The sequence below is a fragment of the Cimex lectularius genome, unplaced genomic scaffold, assembly GCF_000648675.2.
Source record: "Cimex lectularius strain Harlan isolate CLEC.00 unplaced genomic scaffold, Clec_2.1 scaffold203, whole genome shotgun sequence".
Taxonomy (NCBI): Eukaryota; Metazoa; Arthropoda; class Insecta; order Hemiptera; family Cimicidae; genus Cimex; species Cimex lectularius.
Window position 1 is genome coordinate 511021 of NW_019392774.1, and position 21477 is coordinate 532497.

Genomic DNA, 21477 nt, shown 5'->3' on the forward strand with positions numbered 1-21477 from the left:
AGGCATTTCCTTCGTTCTCCCGGCTTATTTTTGTCTTCATTTTTAAACCAAAATATAAATGAGCGAGAACGGAAGATTGGTTGATAGAGAAAACAAAATAAAATGAGCCGAAAAAGAAGGAAATGTTGCCAAAGAAAAGATGACACAGTGTCACAGTAACTATAAACAAAGAGATAAGAAAGAAAGATTTGTGAATAACTGAAGAAAATAAATTAAAGATAAGAAAATGTGTGTAGTGAAACAGACAGTGAGAAAATAGTTAAGAAAGAGGTAGGAAGAGGAGAAAAAGGTATGTGACAACATGAGGAAAGATGGAGAAAAATAATAAGATAAATTAGGTAAACGTTTAGAGAGAGAGAGAGAGAGTTCAAAGCCCTAGGTCGTTTATTAGTAAAATCGGATCATTATGTCGAGAATCGTTCGAGTATTCTAGGTGCTGAATCGGACCTTTCGTAAGTCGAAGTCGTTTAAAGGTTCTGAAGGTGATTCGGAATACAGAGACCAGAGTGGTTTAAAGGTTCTGAGAGGTGATTCGGATCTTCGTAGGCCAGAGTGGTTTAAAGATTCTGAGAGGTAAATCGGATCGTCCTTAAGTCAATACTCTTTAAAGTTCTAAGAGGTGATTCGATTCTTCATAGACCAGTCATTTAAGGGTTCTGGGTACTAAATCGGATCATTCATAGCAAATCAAGCAGAAAATCGATGTTTTCAGTATCAATCGAAATTAATTGAGAGGAAATTCAACATAATAAAAGTGTATCATTAGGCTGATTTTTTTAAAGGAACACCTTTATGACTGATACTACCAGTACAACACAGGGGCGCTACAAACTGCACAGATGCCAAACTGTTCCGATTTTTGTAACAGTACTAAAAACTGCTTACCCTTTTCAGTCTTCCCTGTGGTACTTGAAAATCCGAATAATAATAAATTAAATAATAATAATAAATTGGCCTGGGCGTTAACAATGGTCTTCGCCTGCCAAAGGGACAGTTTCCAGAAAGAGGTGGGTTTTCTTATTAAGGATTTATTCAACTTAAACTCTTGTCTTGCTGTGATAATAAATTTTTTATACTCCAGTACACTTCTTCTGTCGTCTCTTGCACCCCGGCAGAGTTCAAAAAGCTGTCAAATGGTAAAAAAGAAAAGATCAAGTGTTATGAGGTGGTTTTAAAAGACACGATCCTCTTTCCTGAGGGAGGAGGACAGGTGAGAAATTTTTTTTTAATTGTTTGGTATGAATTAGTATATGAGGTTGTTTTTCCAGCCGTGTGATTATGGAACGATTGATGGCATTCCAGTTGTACATGTTCTAAGGCGAGGGCAGGACGCGGTGCATATCGTAGAGTTCCCGCTGCAAGAGGGCCAAGATGTGAAGCAGGTCGTCGACTGGGAGCGCCGTCTCGATCACATGCAACAGCATTCCGGACAACATTTGATCACCGCACTTGCTGACATCATGTTCGGCTATGCCACTACGTCCTGGTCCCTCGGTGCAGAAACCTCATTCATCGAACTAGGTACGAAAGTATGTAAAGTCAATGAGAACGTTTACATGAGTAAAAACTGATATAACAGACACACCGGAGATGACAGAAGAGCAAATCAAACAACTGGAGGATGCTGTGAATGAAAAAATACGAAATGGCGTCCCTGTTACGGTCAGCATACTCGATGAGAATGACATCGAGCTGAACCAGGTGATTTTTATTCAATCTCTATATAAACTTTTTTTTTACAATTTTATTACCTTGCAGACAAGGACGCGCGGCCTTCCTAAAGACCACAAAGGCAGCGTGAGAATAATCACGATAAAAGATATCGAGGCGAACATGTGCTGCGGCACTCATGTCTCCAACCTGAGCCAGCTTCAGGTAATTAAAAACAACCAATTTAAAACTTTGTCAATGCTGATCACTATAAAACAGAAATAACCATCACATTTAACTTAAAACCATTGAAAATTGTTGAAGATTGTTAAACTGATATTTTTTAAGGCGATAAAACTCCTTGGGGCGGAGAAGGGTAAAAAGGGGAAGACAAATTTGCAATTTCTAGTCGGATGCCGTGTCTTAAAATCGCACGGCAAGATGTACAAAAAGGAGCTGGACTTCAACTTATTACTTAAGTAAGTATAAATTTTATATTTTTCTATTACAACGCTATACAGGGTGTTAAATATACAAAAATTTGCATACCTTCAGTTTAAAAAATTTATTTTATACTTCACTTACACTTCATGTCATCATCTTTGAACAGATAAAAGCCCCAGAAACATTGTTCTGAATAAGAAGATAAACCAGAAATTATTCAGAAATCATGAGATGCGGTCTGGTATGATGAAGGTTTCAGAAAAACAATTTTCTTTATCGTGCCAACGTTTCGATCTTTATTGAGATCATCTTCAGGGCCTGGGATTTACAAACATTGTTTACATTTAACATTAAATGTAAACAACGTTTGTAAATCCCAAGCCCTGAAGATGATATCAATAAAGATCGAAACGTTGGCACGATAAAGAAAATGTTTTTCTAAAACCTACATCACACCAGACCGCATCTCACGATTTCTGAATAATTATCGATTAAAAGTCACTAATCACCACACATAAACCAGAAAATTGTACTTGAATGAGAAAAGTCCCCTTGAAAATTTGTTCTGATAGCCGACTGGGAGCACCTCTTCTTTCTTTATTAAAAAAAAGCTTAAAAGTAATTTGAGGATAATAAATTAGCATTTTTTCTCTAGTATTATCTTCTGCTTAGAGAACTAGCCAGGGCATTACTGAGGCAAAGAGAACGAAATCCAACTGAAAGTCCAGGATCTACCACTACTACATCTTTATTCAGGGAGAGGCTAGAGCCACAATGCACAGGCTCCAAAGCTTTGAGAAAAATTCCAGGCGGACAAGGTTCTGGAGAGACTAGTTAAAAATATCTTGTATACAGATTACCCTAAGTCCAAGTATCGAGCTGGTTTCTATGGAAATAAACCAAAGTTTAGATTTCATATAAGCGGACACTGTGCCATTGTCTTTCACCCAGTGACTAGACATAACAGGGAGGTCAAAAAGCTGGGTATTACCAATAAAAGAATACTAGAGAAGAATAGAGGAAGAATCTAATAGGACAGCCAGGTGGCACTAAAGGCAACTACCAATTTATGATTTACTATGACTTAAGGCCTTTTCAGTCATTGGGGGAAAAATCACCCTTGTACCAGAGCAGAGACCAATAAATTGGCCAAGTTCGATGACAGCCCTTTTGCAGCATACTGCCAAAAACAGATCTGTCAAACAATCAAGTTCTAGGTTGCCAAGTCTGAGCACCACTGGGGCAATGAGAACAACCCCTATGGCTGCTTTGGAAATCCTTGCTGTATCTACCACCACTACACGTCTTTATCCAGAGAGGCCAGAACCACAATTCATAGGCTACTGCAGGCACAGGCTCCAATACTCACATAACAAGGAGCAACTAAGGTTTCGAGGGAGCTTCAGCTAGACAGAAGTTTGAGAATGCCTACGAATGCCATGACCCCCTAAATTCAGTTTTGAGAAAAAAAATTCTAATCAAAATACCTCTTAGAGCATTGTGCGAGAAAGGGACCCCAGTTAATGCCAACCATATCTGGTTTATAAATGGCTCCAAACTGAATGTGGGTCAGGAGCTGGCATTTATGGAAATAAACCAAGGACTAAAATTCATATATGCCTTCGGCAATTCGCCACCGTTTTTCAAATGGAAACTGTGGCCATTGAACACTGCCAGGGAGATAAAAAGGCTGAGGATTGTCAACAGAAGTATAGCCATCTCCTGGGACATCCAGGCAGCACTGAAGGCAATTGCTGCATTGGTGGTAAAGTCCAGTCTTTTAGGACTGCATTAGAGCCCTGTCACACATTGAAAAAAAAAAAAAAAAAAATTACCCTTGTCTAGGTGCCAGGGCACAGTGGGCAGAGGTTTAACGAAGAGGCTGATAAATTGGCAAAGGATTGTTCAATTGAGGACACCTATTGGCCCTGAACCCTTTTGTGGCACAGCAAACTGCCAAAAATGCAGATCCATTAGACAATGGATTAATAAGTCCTCCACTCAATGGTAATGTAGCCCAAGACATAGGCATGGGGACCGCGGTAGCCGAGTGGTTAGCATGAGAGACTCTCACGCCGCGGTCGTGGGTTCGATTCCCACCGTCGCCTCTGGCCCTTTTTTCCCGATAACCCCCAATTTGAACACACAAGAATTCGTACCATGGCTAATATGCAAGATCATAAGGCCAATAAAAAAATTAAAAAAAAAGACAGGCATGCGAAAAATTTTATCAAAGGACCACCACAGAAACTAACGACAGGACTAATAAATCTAGGACTAGTTTTTATACTGACTGGACACTGAATGCTGTCTCTGTAAGCATATTTATAGACTCGGAGTGGCAGAAACAAGCCTGTGCATATATTGCCAAGAAGAAGAAACAGTGGAACATGTCCTCTGTTGGTGCGAAGGCCTACCTAGGCTGATTCCTAATCCTGGGAGATGAAAACCCAGGGCCTGAAGTACATAGGAGCCGTTGAAAAAGCTTTGGAGTCTAGTGAAAACTGAAAAGCCTTGAGCTTAATGAGTTCTAAATAGGGAAAAAATGGAGTGCGCAATAGACCAGCAGTCGCGGTGCACAGGTCATAAAGAGGTGGCTCCTATATAACCTTATAAGTCCTCAGTTCAATATTGTATACCACATCAAAAGCAAATAAAAAAATTCATCTTTGAACCATATGGTCGATTTTAATTCAACTTGTCAATTTTCAAAAAAGTTTAATTATTATACAAATAAGAATAATTTATTAGCTCAGGCTGATTAAAACTGTTTTGGGTGCAATATCATCTCTGATCAATTTTGAAAATTCAGGATGATCGCGGGTGATCAAAACAAGCAGAACACTTCAGTTGACATTATTTATTTGTTCAAACTAGAACTTTTCCCAAAAATAAAACAACCTAAGGAAGAATATTTCTGAACATACATAGGTTCATCTTTCCTCCTTTAAGTTAATCATTAAATAATTAGAAAAATATTGCAAAATGTTTTTATTTGAATATATAACAAAACTAGATAACAGATTAGTTATAACTCAACGATCCATACGGTCAAAAATCTTCAGTGGATCAGAACCAATATTTTTTGTTAATTTATTCCATTTTCCCCGACAGGTGTAATCCAGATTCACATAAAGAAATGATCAATAAACTCCTAGCAACAAATAAGACATTAGCAAAGGTATATTTCCTAGAATAAATAAACAGCATTAAAAAAAGTTAATATCAAAGTATTAAAACAATTTGTAAAAATTTGGTTTATTTTTATAATTTTGCTCGTTTTTAGAGGGTGCAGAACCTGTTGAAAGAAGTTGCAAGCTTTGAAATCAGGCTGTTCAAAGCTAAGGATCCAAGGCCAAAATATTTTATACATCACAAGTATAAAAGAAATTTATTGCTGAGTTTTTTCCCTCTAATTGTCCTAAACATTTGTATTTCAGGCCAGGAGGTGATATGGACTATATGTATTTTGTCGTAAGAGAAATGGACGATGCTGTAGGTCAATTATTCTAATTTTTATTTTATTAAGTACAAATTATGAGAGAATCACTAACAAAAATTTTGAGTAGGATACGCTCCACCTCTTGACCATAGGGGAGAAAGAAGGAGGGCACGTTTTGATAGTTGGTCCGGAAGACACAGTCGAAAAGGCAGCTAAGATGTGAGTACGGTATTATATTAGTAAAATCGATCTCTTGATAAACACCCCGTTTTCAGAGTGTCAGAGATCCTTGAAGCGAAAGGAAACAGGAATGGGACGAGGTATCAGGCCAAGGTCAAACGCCTAGATCGGCTCGGCAAGCTGACAGAAAAAATCTCGCAAATTATAAACTAAATGTAATATAAATTATAAATTAGAGCTTTACCATTTTTTTTCTCCTCTCTATATTTATTGAAATACCGCCAATTCTAATTGTAACAGTAAGCTAATCTTAAAAAGTAACTAACTAAAATTAACCCAATTTAAAGAAGTATTATACAATAAATACAAATAATTAAAACAAATTTAACATTTATATTGTTAGGATTCAAAAACAAAAAAAAAGACATGGGACAAAAATATTTATCTTAGAACAAAATTGTATTTTAGAAATAGTACATTTAAATAAAAAATTATCTTGATGTAGTGTCCAGGTGTTGGTCGGATCTTTTTAAAGGTAACAGTCCTGAAAAAAAGAGAGAAGAAAAAAAAAACATTATTTTAATGTTTTATTACTATGTGATTTTAAAAAATTAAGCAGTAATACAAATTATGGCTAGTTGTTAGGATACTTCAGTTCAAAATAATCGGATAAAAATTAAAAAAGTGAGACAAGCCCTCTAATTGTTGGGCACGAATGTTTCCAAAATTTGACTCAAATAGGATCAAGACTTGATTCACTTGAGGAAATCTATCTATGGTCATCTGACAAAAAGATGGAAACAAAAGTTCAATTATCAGATCTCAAACTATCTAAAGTAAGTAATACTCAGCATTCCGTCTAAATATGAAAGTATTAAGAAAGCAGCTAATTTGCTTCCATTAATCCAAATGAACATTCGGTCACTACAGTGTAGGAAGAGAGAGTTGTGTTGCACAAAGTACAAAATAAGCATTCATAAATTTGACTGTCAAATAATGGGATTCAAGTTATGAAGTAAGACTGCCAAATACGAAGAAGTATAGTTCAGCCATCATAATGAGGGTGTCCATCCAACTGTCGAATCTGACAACTGTTTAAAACAATGTTGGACCAAAAATGGAATAAATATATGGCCAAAAGACGTTGTATCAAACAATCAGATACATACATACACTAGGCATCAGTTAGTCAGAACCGAATAAAAAAGAGTGAGTCCACCATCAGACTATGAAGTAAAAGTTAACCATTAATCGGTCAATTTTAAAAGATGTACAGAAAATAGGAAATATGAGAGGCCAGCCAACTTATTGCTACATCCAAAGAAAGAACGTTGAGTCAGCCATCAGACTAGGAAGTGAAAATTAACCGATCACCCGTTAATCTGTCAATTTTAAAAGATGTTACAAATAATAGGAAATAAGAGAGACCAGCCAACTTATTGCCACATCTGAAGAAAGAACATTGAGTCTGCCATCAGACTAGGAAGTGAAAATTAACCGAACACCCGTTAATCTGTCGATTTTAAAAGATTTTACAAATAATAGGAAATAAGAGAGACCAGCCAACTTATTGCCACATCTGAAGAAAGAACGTTGAGTCTGCCATCAGACTAGGAAGTGAAAATTAACCGACCACCCGTTAATCTGCCAATTTCCAACGATGTTACAAATAATAGGAAATAAGTGAGACCAACTTAGTGTGCACTCTCAACACGACAACCAATAATGACACATCTACACAGAAAACAAACACTTTGAGCCCTGAAGATGATGTCAAAAAAGATCTAAACATTGGCACGATAAAGAAAATGTTTTTCTAAAACCTACATCACACTAGACCGCCAATTGATCTCCAAATAATCTTCTATTTAATGCTATTTATTTTTCATTGATAAATGATTCCTAACTAGTAAAATTGTTTTTTTATTATTTTTTTTTTTTTTACAATGGATACCAGGGACTGGAAGAGTTCCCTCCTGAGCACTGCAGCTGAGCTGTACAGCTTATTGTACTTATCCCTGGCTCCATATTTTGAGAGAGGGCTCGCACACAAATGTGAACTTGAGCCCTTGTTGTACCGGGTTCTTCCATCGAAGAAACTCATTTTTGAAGGTGGTTGGGACCAAATTCAGGGTCTCTGAGATCCGATCCCGCCCCTTCCATTGATGAGTGCCATGTCAATTTCTTTCAATTGCGGCCACCGGTCCCCTTAGGCGTCAGAAAAAGTCCAGAGGCGACGGTGGGGATCTACTAGCTGAGAGTCTGACGCCTTAACCACTCGGCTACCACGCCCCCCCCCCAAAGATGTATTAATTTGCACAATAACAACAGCTCTTTATTAGGAATGGATTAGCCCAACACAACTGTTTTGGAGTTCCTCAATGTTTACAAAACAGAACCAATAATTTGGAAAACTTCTAACACAAATCATATATTTTTACAAATAAAAAATAAAATAAATATAGTTAGATTTGGCAAATATATATTTGCTGTTTCCAAAACACAAACTCCGCATGTGTGTACACATAGGCACGCTATTTGGCAAATTCCATGACAAGCATATCGAAAATACCGCATATAGCCACCCTAAGGTCAGCCAACTTACTGGTTAAGATGAATGAAATGAATCGGCCATTAGACTAGGAAGTGAGTCAATCGTCCAACTATCAGGTCTCCGGTACAAGTTATAACACAGTCAGCTATCTTGCCAGATGTGAAGAATGAAACCAAAGTCGGCCATCAGACTAAAAAGTGAGTCGTTCATCCAACTTCCAGATCCAGGTACAAGTTGATTTGTCAGCCAACTTGCCATATATGAAGAATGAAACCGGAGTCGGCCATCAGATATGACGGACAACCATCAACTTACAGATCTAACAACTGTTTGAAACAGTAGTGCAATTACAAATGTTACATTGTTTTCTAGAAACAATTAAATGTTATGCAAAATAGGAAATTATCTCCATGCATATAACTACTAGATCCAAACGCACTGATACCAAGGTAGTAAATGAAAATCGACTATTCTGTCATTTCGATATAAAGAATACCTTTTTATTTTGTTATAAGACGGTTTGTATATTCGAGAAATTAATAAATAATTACCCAATGTAATGCGTCCATGCCAGGAACATGTCTTGAACGCTAAAGCGGCCATCTTAGAATATAATAATTTAACTAAAATTGGATTACAGTACAAGCAGCCAACAATTTGAGGTTTTTATTGGTTTTAAGATTGTTTTATTAAGTTTAAAAAGAAAGAAAGGAAATAAAGATAGTGTTACGTGAATATTAATAAATGAGTATTTGGTAAGGTGGAAGTTGGCGGAAGAGATGGTTAAGTTATGAATGAATGCTGGGAAACTTTTTAACTCTGTTTTTGGATAAATATTAGACGAAATGAATTTTGAAACTTACCTGGAATCGACTATCTGAGTCTTCTGGCCTCCCTTTCGGACTCGAGAAGCGTGAGGATGTCACCGTCCCTCACGGGTCCCTTGACGTTTCTTATGATCTGCCTGTTCTGTTCCCCGATGAACTCGACTTTCACCTGGGTGCACTGGCCCTGGGATCCGGTCCTGCCGAGGATTTTGATAACGCGGGCCAAAACGACTGGTTTGTCCATTTTTTAATTATTCTTGAGCCTGTGAGACTGGCGAGACTAAACTGGACGAGACCTGCGAAGTGGGAACACGTGCTCGAGGCAAATGGCCGACTCTCGGTTCACACGATCGGCAAACGCTTAAAAGTCAATTTGATATACTAAAATCGACTCGTTTCCATGGTAAAAAATTTAACGGTACGTATAAGAAAAAATTAATTCATTAATAAATAATAAAAACAATTGTTGGAAAAGTTAAAAACTGATAAAATATCAATAATTTTCACAAACGACTAAAACGCCATCTTTTTGTTTCCGCCATATTTTGAATTTTACACCCCACTTGTGAAAAATAAAACCCAGCAGTACATTTTTAGAAAACTAATAAAATAAACTTACAAAAAACAAAACATCAGACATAAAATAAATATCAACAATAAAACCAGTTATAAAACTAATTATAATTGTGTAAAGTTGTTAAAAGAATCACAAGATCACTGAACAAGTTTTTCAATGAACAATATTTTAATTTTTATAATAGTACATATTAATTTATAAAATACAATAATTTATGAAATACATAAATTAATCAATATTTTGTTAATTATTTTATCTGAGTCGTTTTAATTCTGGACAAACATAAGGAAAATGCATCATCGAAAACATTTTCTAAATAAATTAATTATCGAAAATAAGAGGTGTAGTAATTATGAATTCTTTGAGTAAGTACTTTATAGCATGTACTAACAGTTTAAGAAAGTAAATAATTAACATAGGATATAATTTACCGACCAAAGAAGAGGAAGAAAAAATGTAATTTTTACATTTTTCTTCTTGTTGCCTTTCAAACTATAAATGAGGCAATTAGTTTCGATAATAATAGAATTGCAGTGACATTCCCTTTTGAACATCCTTCCAACAACACAACCACATAAAAAATACTAACATAAACAAAATTATGAGACTTGGAACTATGGTGTTATATGAGGTTGACTTTTATCAAGGATTATTATAAAAATAATAATAATAACATAACTTTTAACAGTTTTTATTCCTAACTGTTTTATTACTTTTTGTTAAGTTTATTTGTTACTTCTGTATATTTTTATTTTTTATCTTTTTTTCTTATACTATACCTACAATTAAATGGATAAATTTATATACGTCTATTTACCTTATAATAGATAAGGTAAAATATGTAATTAAATTAAAATTATAATAGGGATAGATAGATAAGATAAAAATGTTATATTTTTCTTCTTATAATATTTAGTGTAGTAAAATATGCGCGCGTGGTTGAATGCCATATGAAATTTTTCTAGGCGAGTTATAAATTATCTGAATTCCATTCCTTTCACAGTCATTCTTTGACCATATTGAAAATATAAAGTATATAAAATACATGCATGGCAGTTTAGAAGCTTCGATTTGTAAAGACGTTTGTTAAGGGGAGAAGCTCGCTAAAATTTAAAAAAATCTATTTTTTCTGGAAAAAAATACTAGAAGTCTTTCTGTACATTTTGGTAGAAATAAATTGTATTTCTGATAAGTAGACGTATTTTATTTTAATTTTTGAATTGCATATATTAAACGACTGACGGGATTGTTACCACCTAGAGTCTGGTTTGAGATACCAGTTGTCCGACAAAGCACATTTCCTTTCCCAATATTATTTCTCTTTTTAAAAACGTTTTTTTACCTCGTCATGATGATAAATTATTGTCACAAATTGCCAACTGAAAGTAAAAAGAAATGCTGAGAATGATGCTCTGTGTATATGAATTGTGCTTTTCTTCCTTACCTTGAGTAATAACTACTTCACTTCTCATTAAATGTACATGGGACAATGCAACACTTTTTGTAAATGATGGTTCTACTCAGAGAATTTTTGTTTATAATTTGATTAATGTGTTATAAACTTAATGTTTGTAAATAATGGTTTCACAATTAAACTAAGTCAAACTACTTATTTACCCCACTTTTAATGTATGTGTGAGACAATGAGGTGTCAAATTAAAACTTTTCAACTCAATTTAAAATTTACTAAATATGAGAAATTTGATGATAAATGGATCGAGTTTGACTTGAATAAGAACATGATTTTGTGATGATTAAATCAGAAACATGCTGCTTCCTTGCATGCGAAGTTCGACTAGGCGTCGCCACGCTGCGCTCTTGTTCCCAATAAATTAAATAATTTACTAATATTTAAACAATAACGTGTGAAAAATCGTCAAAAATTTATTTAAACAAGGAGACAACGGATGTTCGCGTTTTTTGTACATTTTTGCCGTTTTCACGGCGAAAGACCGATTCCCAGTTGCTGTTACGATCCCGTTGACGTATCCTGCCATGTGCAGTGCCATGGTAGCCACGTAAATACAATCCAGCCAGGAGTTGGACTGGCAGGACCAAGTTGTAGAAGTGTTATGCGACTGGGCATCAGTTAGAGGCCAGACGGGAAAAATCGACCATTCGAACAAGGACTTTTTTTTGTACAAAGCCCAAGTGGAAAATCAAGTTAAATATGAAGTATTTCCTGATCCTGCTTCTCGCCGTCCCGGCGATAGTCTTTACCCTAAGCCCAGGTAAGTAGCACACCATTAACACCTCGAAAACTTACAAAAAACTCAAATTTAAAAAAATCCACCGTAGATTTAAATTGTATATTTTTTAAGTTAAATATATCCCACACCGTAAAAAAATAAACTAGGACACTATTTTAAATATAGTTCTTAAACTTTTCACCTTCCATTAGAAAGTCATCTCTCCCAGCTATTCTCTAACATCCTACAAAAGATAATCCACATTTGACACAATACATACCAATTATTTAATCACAAGCCTAATTAAATCATTCATTTATTCATTAAATCTTAAATTGTTTAAAAAAATATATATGTAGGACATGTCCTGAATAGAAAAATTGTTCAAGAAATCGGTTTCCGAATAATCCTCCATTTTTTGCTGATCATGATCAAATTGGAATGCTGTGCATAAGCGGTTTTAATCGAGATGATTGTCTGTGAGATAAGGGCGTAAGAGAGCGAGTCTCAAGTGAAACGGGTTCTGTGGTTAACAGGTGCCTCATGGTATGTGAGTAATGCGACACTTCATACTGACCTAAGCTCGTGTGGGTACTTGGACACTGTGAAACCTGGCTGCTGAAAGCATCCCAGGGTACGTTTATGTTGGAACTGTGTTAAACAATAAGAGTGGTGATACTAGCGAAACAAAGAAAACGATATCATTTTATATGCAGGTGTTTATATTGGAGCGATACGTTGTGATACGCTTGTACGTCGATCAACGATAAGAGCAGTGCTAGTTGTTTTGTCTGTTTTCATTGCTTTTATCAGATGTGGTTCGCATGGATATAAATGGCTTAATTAGTAAAATATTTATTAGACCCCTTGTGAGATCAAAAAATAAAAATAAATAGAATTAATTATTCTTTTTATGTAAGATCTTGGTTGAGATGACCAAGTAAGTGTCACTGGCGGGATTCAAACCCACAACCTTCGGCTCAGTGCGCTGCTGCTCTAACCATTTGAGCTATCATAACTTCAATCCCCTCGGACACCCAACACCCCATCGGACACTAATTTTTCATCTTAACCAAAAACCTTAAAGAATAATTAATTGGAATAATTAATATGGTCATTGTGACCACTATGGAAATATTGGTTATTTTAATAATTAAAAAGAATTAATTACTTCACTAACAGCTCCTATGGGCACTTCATAAGTCGCTGAGAATCGAACCCTGATTACACGACATTTGAAAATATGGCAAAAAGAGAGAAAATTCGAACAGTTGTCAGTTGAGATGGGGAGTTGGTGTCTGAGGCGATTAAAGTCACGATAGCTCAAGTGGTTAGAGCAGTGGCGAATTGAGCCGAAGGTCATGGGTTCGAATACCGCTCGTGACACTAATTTTTCATCTCAACCAAAAACCTTAGATAAAAAGACTAATTAATTGGAAAAAATAATATTACAATTCATCCTTTTCTTCAAAAAATTCATTGACTTTCACCCAGACAAGTTTAACCGTACATTTTTTTACCGAAATTTGATCAACACAGGTTTGTAATTCTGCATTAATAATTGTCGTAAATCATCATCGAATTTCACCTGAATTCAAATGCACCCTTTAACATTTTTGACAGAAATTTAATTGAAACTTACCATCATCATTGGTAATTCTGACTTGGATCATTAAAATCATCACCGTATTGATTATAATTTATAATTTAATGATTCTAATTTTGTAAATATTCTATTGTAATTTCATTTTTTTCTTGTCATTGGCTATGTTAAATCAGACGAGAATTTTTTTCCAGGAATGGTGAATTTTTCACCATCATTGTTAATTCATCAACTTTCACCTGATCCCATTTAACTGTACCAATTTACATTTCTGTAACTTCTCACCGGTTTGTACTTCTGACTTCGTCCATCAATCAAAATCTCTGAATTTACTGTACTGTTTTACATTTTGACAAAGGTTAAACAAAAACCATTCATTGCACAATCAAGTCCACCTCCCTAGATTTATCACCAAAAAAATATGTTTTTTCTGTATGTAAGATTTTTTAATGGCCTAATGAGGTTGCATATTAGCCAAAGTACAATTCTGTGGGAATAAAAAAAAAAAAAAAAAAAAAAGTTAGGGGCCATAATTAATTAAAAATGCTAATCATTGCGATTACACAGGTGTTATGATTTTTTAACGAGCACAATTATTCATATTGACTAGTCAAGTGTTTGACCAAATTGAATCATTGAGTCAATTTATCTTTGATAGACAAACAATCGTATTAATTTAAATTTTTTTCAGGGATAGTTAGGGCTCAAGAAGACGATGTAGACGACGAGATGGTGGACGTTGAAAATGAAGAGACTGCCGTAACAGGAGAAGATGCCGTCGAAGAAGAAGAGGCGCCGGAAAAACCAGGTGGTTCGCCTGATGCCGATACGACCATACTATTCACAAAGCCTTCGCTGCAAACTGGCTCACTCCTCGGTGATTTATCTCTATTTATTTTACATAATTTTTCTAATACACAATTTATGTATCAACTCTTTTTTATAGATCTCCCTGGAGGCGTTTTGGTTGAGTTCCTTGTCGGGTTCAAGAACAAAGGCTCCCAGGACTTTGTCCTCGAGACTCTCGATGCTTCGTTCAGATACCCAATGGACTTCAATTTTTACATTCAGAACTTTTCGACTCTCAGCTATGAGAAGCCAGTTAAGCCGAGTCAAGAAGCCACACTTTTTTACAGTTTTGTACCAGCGGAGGCATTCGCCGGAAGACCTTTTGGTCTCAGCATCAACCTCAGATACCGGGACTTGGTAAAAGACTCAAAATATTAAGTTAAAAAAAATTAATTATTTAGATATTAAATAGATATTAATTGGTCAAGCAGACCACGGAAACTAGTGAAATTAATTATTTATTTTTTATCAAGGGCGGAAACCAATACTACGAAGGTGTCTTCAACGAAACTGTTAACATTATCGAGCTTGACGAAGGCCTAGACGGAGAAACGTTCTTCCTTTATGTGTTCCTGAGTGCTTGTGCCGTCTTGGCATTGGTTGTAGGACAACAGTTCCTCGTTTCCGTTGGTAAGAAGAGGGTCGGATCGTCTTCAACCTCATCGAAGAAACAGATCGAAACTGGTACCAACGATGACGACGGCATTGACTATGATTGGCTCCCAAAGCAAACTCTGCAGAGCTTCAGTGAGTAAACTTTTCCATACGCCGATTCTTTATTTTTCAGGCTTTTTTTTTGTCTTGGTAGTCCGCATTACAAATTAGACACTGTTACTTGGAAGGGTTGATGTGTTTTTTTACAGAAAACGGACAACAAGGTTCAAAGAAGAGTAAACAGAAGCGACGCAAAAACAAAAAAGGCGTCTCGAGGACAATGTGAGGGAGTGTTAGAAATATATAGAAAAGAGTTGCGTTTAATTTTATTTTTTTTAACATTTTCATTTAGCACAGAAATGTAGTAAATGTTTTATGGGAAAAGGATCCCAAATGGTTTAAAATGCAAATCCTACACTCCCCATCAAAAATATCGCAATATGAAAATCTCGATATTATTTGATGGTTTATACTCTACAATAATATTATTTAAATACTGCTTATTTGTCGGTTTCAGTTCCATTCTGTAATTAATAATTTGTGAACACAAGATTTGAGATTTAAAAAAAGTAAATGTGCGTGATGGGTTTAGAACGGGGTACTGTTCTGTGAAGACCATGGGTTCGAATCCCATCTATTGGGTTGTTGCAAAATTAAGTTTTGAAAATTTGTTTTATTTTCGCAAATACTTGTCATATAAGCAAATCCTCAAATCTGATTTATGTATTATAATAAATACTTTTAACTGTTATCTTTTACACACAAAACTTTTAGTTTGTGTGATGTTTAGTTAATGATTATTCGGAGATCGTGACATGCAATCTGGTGTGACGTAGGCTTTAGAAAAACATTTTCTTTATCGTGTCAACGTTTCGATCTTTATTGAGATCATCTTAAGGGCCTGGGATTTATAATATATATCTATAACATACATATATTATCATCACATTCCACACATCAAACATTTCTACATAGTTCGTTCTTCAACAATTTGCCTTTCCTTTCCCTAATTATCCTTGTCTATATAATCCTGAAAAGATAATCAGGCCGAACCATCCCCCTTTTTATCCTATTGTCGGCTCTGTCGGCTCCTTTCACCTTAAAGAAGCCGACTCCTCATATAAAAATGTCTTTCCATTCCCGACTTCCCTCCCCAACCCTTCAAAATCCAACATATATAAACATAAAACATCAATATCTCACTGCCACTCTCAACACGACAGACAAGAATGACACATCTACACGGAAAACAAACACTTTGAGTACAAATACTTTGATTGAACCAAAAATTTTCTAGCATTGTATAAATTCTTTTTTTAATCTAAAATTTTCTAGCATTGTGTAAATTCATTTTTTTTCACATCCTACATGTATTTATAAAATTTAAACTATGTTTATAAATCCCAGGCCCCGAAGTTGATCTCAATAAAGATGAAAACGTCGGCACGATAAAGAAAATATTTTTCTTATGATTTTTTCCTTCTTGAAGGTGGGATAATAGGTCATCTCAAAAAAAAAAAAAAAAAAACCACAACCAGTTTTTATCGTTTCGGATTTATTTTAATCCTTCCTCAGGTGAGTTAACGCCTCTACGCAGAACAAATATATTTTACATTTTTAGATCAACATAGTTATCATTGTTTCTTCACTACTTACAATGGTTAAAACAGTGATCATCAGTCATTAATATGTTTTTCTAAAACCTAAGTTACATCAGACTGCATCTCACAATCTCATTTTAGTTTATATTGAATTTTATGAGTAAGGACCTGCAAAATTAAATATGTATGTCCAAACTAGATTTTCCTCAAATTGGCCCAAACCGCATGTAACATCAATACAGTTCAGAGGGAGGGAAGCATTAGCGAATGCTTAGAGAGTTTGATCTCGAAGACAGGGAAGGTCGCAGTAGGCTGTTTGTGGACAACGACCAACTCAAAATGTTGGTTGAAGAAAATTCACATAAGACAACAAGGGAAATCGCAGAAGAGGTTAGTGTTGATTGTTTGCCATCTGGAGCAAATTGGTAAAGTAAAAAAGCTCGACACAAACTATCTGAAGCCCAAATAAATAGACACTTTGAAATTTGCACGTCTCTTCTCTTGAGTCCATGATCCATTTCCCCATCAAATCATCATATGTGATGAGAAATGGTTTCTATATTATGGAGAAGTACAGGTCAGCGGTTGGACAGGATGAAGTGCCAGAACACTTTCTGAAACCAAATCTACACCCAAAAAAAATCCCGTGAAATATACAAAATATGCATGGAAAACTGCATCGTCTTTGTCCAGCATTGATAAACTGTGGGGCCCCGATTCTTCTTCACGACAAAGCCAGGGAACATGTCACAATGCCTACCCTGCGTAAACTTAAGGAGTTAGGATATGAAACCTTACCACACCCTCTATATTCACCCCTGACCTCTCGTCTACAGACTTCCACTTTTTTAGGCATTTTGATCATTTCTTGAAGAGTAAAATTTTTATAGATCGCGGTGAAGCCAAAAACGCCTTCTAAGGCTTTATTGCAAGTCGAAATAAAGATTTTTATGTCAGCAGAACAAAAGGGCTTATTACGCGTTGGCAAAGATGTAAAGATTTTTTATAAAAATTCAGAACAAGTTTTGACTGCTTTTTCTAATCCTGCATAATATTCATACCAGCCCAATATGACATCGACTTTTTTTAAATCTCAAATCTTGTGTTCAAAAATTAAAAATTATATTATTTGTTATACAAGATACAATATAACAAATCATGAATAACATTTGTAAAAAAGCAAAAGCTATCACCAAAAACTGGAATAAATAGTACAAATATATGGCATTGTGCGAGGTTGCATAATCAGTCTTTATTCTGCTACTGTTGAATTTGCTGACATTTAAAAAATAAAAAAATGCTTTTCCCCAGGCATAGTCGGCATGTTAAAGATATACCCGATTCCAACATCCGCATAAAGAGCGCAAACAGGGGCGGGTTCAGTACGCACCCTTGTTTTACCCATAAATGCGAACTATTTATCGACGTTTTCTCTTGGTGTACATTACTTGTAAAGATTCTAAAGCGATCAATTTCGTATCGTTGGTAACATGTTCAAACAAATGCTCTGTTAATGAGTGGTCTTTAGTGACCGTTAATCAATGATTATTCGGAGATCGTGAGATGCAGTCTGGTGTGACGTAGGTTTTAGAAAAACATTTTCTTTATCGTGCCAATGCTTCGATCTTCATCAAGATTATCTTCAGGGCTCAAAGTGGGCTCTGTTAATGGACGAGGAATATACGCACAAATCAAATAAAAATGTTTTTCTGACACGAAAGCCAAAACATGCCACTTGTCTGCCCTTTGCTTGGTTCTCTGGTTAATTTGCTTTCCCGACCCTCCCTATTTATATTTAACTGCAAAACAAAGGAAGGAAGGAAAACCAATTTCTCGAGGCTGGATGGTCAAAACCTTTCTTGCTCTAGGGTCGATCATGACCTCTGACCGTTCGCTTAATATGCGTGCAACACAAGTTTAGAGTCACAAAAGCCCATCCAGTTGGCAGGATTCCAAATTAATGGCGACCTTAGCTTCATAGGTNTTATTAAAGGCAATTCGGTTGTCGTGTTTCTACGCCTTTAAGCTTTTTGGAAAGGTTCCATCTTTCCTACTGCCAAAAAAGAAAAAAAAACTTATTTTATGAACTTACATTAAGCAGAAGCAATCAGCAAAATCAGAGGTTATTTTTTTGTTACTTGTATGTATTAAATGTGATTTTAAATAATTAAAAAAACAATTGTTTAGATAAATAAAAAATTATGAACTGTTTTGATTTATGTAAAACAGGCGATATTTTTGGTGGAGAGTGTATATCATATTTATTTACATATTACATATCGCATATTGTCTAATCAAAATAGTGTGTGATATGTCAACAGGTGACATTTACATACACAATAAACCTGACATATTGGAAAGAAATAATTATTCTCGACCTGGGAAAAATCCCTAGAAAATAGTGGATGCATTGGCTAAAAGCATAGTAGAAATTTATCTCGCCACAGTGTACAATTTTAAATTGGGATCCTTTGCATTTGCCCATTCTTGTTATGCGCAAGCACTAGAAACATGCACATGATTTTTGTTTTGTTTTATTTTCGTAGTGCCTGCTATATTTTTGTCATGATTGAATCGTTATCGATTTCCTTCGACTCATGATCGATGGGATGGAGCATAATGCATGATTTTGAAATTAAAAATTCTAAATAAAAAAAAAAATTCTTTAAAAAAAAGTTTGTTTTGATGTTAAGATTTTGAGCGACCTAACAGGCTTTTTATTGTATTTTTCAGTGATGTTTCAATACAATGAAATATACTGAGGCTGATTCTCATTTTCTATTTTTCAGATATGCCCAAACGGGTGTACAAAACTGAGACGAGTCCCAAAAGAAACAGCAAATCACCGAAGACTAGCCCTAGAAACCGGGCGAAGAGATCTGCGAGGGACGACTGACATCATTCAGTACACCTTGTGGGGACAAAACTTTTTTTCATTTTTTTTCTTCTATGAGAAAAAAAACGTACAGACTGATCCTGCAGGTCTGTAGTACATCCGATACTACATTTTTTCACATGTTAAAATCAGTATAAATTTTATTGAGTAAAAAATCGTAATTTAATATTAAAATAAACACCTCTTTGAGGGTTTTTAAGTGATATTTATAAAATAAAAAAAGAGACAAAAAATGCTCACAATATTATAGCAATCAATTATTGAAAAAATTGTAATTTTTTTTTAAATTTCTAATTTATTTAATTTTTTTTTTTACATTTACATGTTTTTTGTTTGTGCAATATGCGAGGAGTGCGTCAATTGTTCATAACTTTTAGACATGGAAACTTCCCCCCTTTTTTCTTCTTTTTTTTTTTTTTTTGCGTCCTTGCAAAAATCTTCTTGGGCTATTCCATTGCAAAAACTCCTATTTTCACTCCAGCAGAATGATCGGGGAAAAAAAGAAAAATTTATAGAAAAATAATGTTGTTTTTATTTACTTTTCCCTTACACAATTTCCAGGAAAAAATGCATTAAAATCATCCATCCATTTAAGATGGATTACTTAAACGTACATTGGTGTTAATCCTAGATTTTTTTGTACTTAAGATGTCAGCTACGATTTCATTATTTATTACTGATATATTCTTTATTGATATTATTCTTTTAGGTACTTGTAATCTATAAAATAGTATGTTATATGCGACTTACTATATACTTCCTTACTTTAATCTGTAATAGTCTCTTGGATTAGGGTAGAATTTTTCAAAAATGAGGGTATCGGACATGATTTCACTTTTTTCGATGGATTTCAAACTTTTGGACACATAACGTATACCTTTATAAACCAAGGGTTTTTCAAATTAGAGCATTCAGATCCTTCTAAACTTTTGGTATGAAAAAGAATAGACCATTACATTTTACATGTTTTTCAACTAATATCATTCAGTTACCCAATATTTTTTATTTTGCTTGATTCAGATTCTTTTCAACTATAAACCTTTGTCTTACCAAAAATGAATAGATATCAGCAATATATTATTTCACGATGAATATCAATCATTCAGGCACATTTTTTTATGCAAGCTAATAAAATTTGCTTGATTGACACCTATCAATCAGGCTCTTGTCACTCTGTACAAGCAGGCTAATAAATTTGCTCCATTGAGCTATCAATCAGGTTCTTGTCAGTTATAATTTTACATTACATTACATCAATCATCTTACCTTAGCCCTTTAGTTACTTTCAGCTTAGCTTAATCATGCTTTAGTTACTAAAAATGATGAATAAATATCAGCACTATATGAGTTTTACAATGAATTTCAATCATTCAGGCGTTATTTTTTTCATGTAAGCTAATAAATATCAGCCGGATTTGATTAATGATTCAGATTACGATCGACTATGAGTGTTTGTCCTGATGCTTTCTTTTCAAAAATGAGGAGAAAGCATTCTTATATGAGTTTTATGAGAATATCAATCATTCAGGGACACAATTTTTTCCATTTAAGCTAATAAACCTTGGCTCGATTGATAGCAATCAGGTTCTTTCAGTTATAATTTTATCTTAGCCCTTCTAAAATAATGCTTTTGTTACAAAAGTGAATAGGTATCAGCATTATATAATTTTATGATGAACATCAATATTCAGGCAGCAGAATTTTGTTTAATTCAAGCTAATAAATTTGCTTGATTGATACCTATCAATCAGGTTAGTGTCTGTTATAATCTTACCTTAGTCCTTCTAAATGTATGCTTTCAGCATCAAAAATGAATATTTATCAGCATTATATGAGTAATTTGTTGAAAATCATTCAGGCACACAAAAAATGTTCAAGCAGGCTAATAAATTTGCTCCATTGAGCTATCAATCAGGTTCTTGTCAGTTATAATTTTACATTAGCCCTTCTAAAATGATGCTTTCGTTACCAAAATGAATAGATGTCAGCATTATGAGTTTTATGATTATCA

The 21477-nt window shown here is 34.7% G+C and overlaps 3 protein-coding genes across 5 annotated transcripts; 2 read left to right on the forward strand and 1 right to left on the reverse strand.

The window, feature by feature from the left end:
* Positions 1-853: 853 nt before the first annotated feature.
* LOC106672964 (alanyl-tRNA editing protein Aarsd1) lies at positions 854-5971 on the forward strand. The gene is made up of 11 exons (XM_014404831.2): positions 854-1007; positions 1082-1210; positions 1269-1521; positions 1580-1701; positions 1759-1875; positions 1999-2129; positions 5209-5275; positions 5381-5472; positions 5535-5589; positions 5664-5755; positions 5812-5971. The coding sequence occupies exons 1-11, from the start codon at positions 969-971 to the stop codon at positions 5927-5929; spliced, it is 1215 nt and encodes a 404-aa protein (XP_014260317.2). The 5' UTR covers positions 854-968; the 3' UTR covers positions 5930-5971.
* Positions 5972-6143: 172 nt separating this feature from the next.
* LOC106672965 (40S ribosomal protein S28) lies at positions 6144-9444 on the reverse strand. The gene is made up of 2 exons (XM_014404832.2): positions 9134-9444; positions 6144-6260 (listed from the first exon to the last, which is right to left on the reverse strand). The coding sequence occupies exon 1, from the start codon at positions 9339-9341 to the stop codon at positions 9144-9146; it is 198 nt and encodes a 65-aa protein (XP_014260318.1). The 5' UTR covers positions 9342-9444; the 3' UTR covers positions 6144-6260; positions 9134-9143.
* A 2111-nt stretch (positions 9445-11555) lies between these two features.
* Positions 11556-19986, forward strand: LOC106672962 (translocon-associated protein subunit alpha). Of its 3 annotated transcripts, none has more exons than XM_014404830.2 (6): positions 11556-11905; positions 14158-14343; positions 14413-14672; positions 14789-15062; positions 15179-15251; positions 19360-19852. In XM_014404830.2, exons 1-6 carry the CDS (start codon positions 11845-11847, stop codon positions 19385-19387), a joined length of 882 nt encoding a protein of 293 aa, XP_014260316.1. In that variant the 5' UTR covers positions 11556-11844; the 3' UTR covers positions 19388-19852. The 3 variants fall into 3 exon arrangements, with proteins under 3 accessions (XP_014260316.1, XP_024083363.1, XP_014260315.1); XM_024227595.1 differs by having other exon boundaries at positions 15179-15282; positions 19360-19448; XM_014404829.2 differs by lacking the exon at positions 15179-15251 and having other exon boundaries at positions 11741-11905; positions 19360-19986.
* The last annotated feature ends 1491 nt before the right edge of the window (positions 19987-21477 follow it).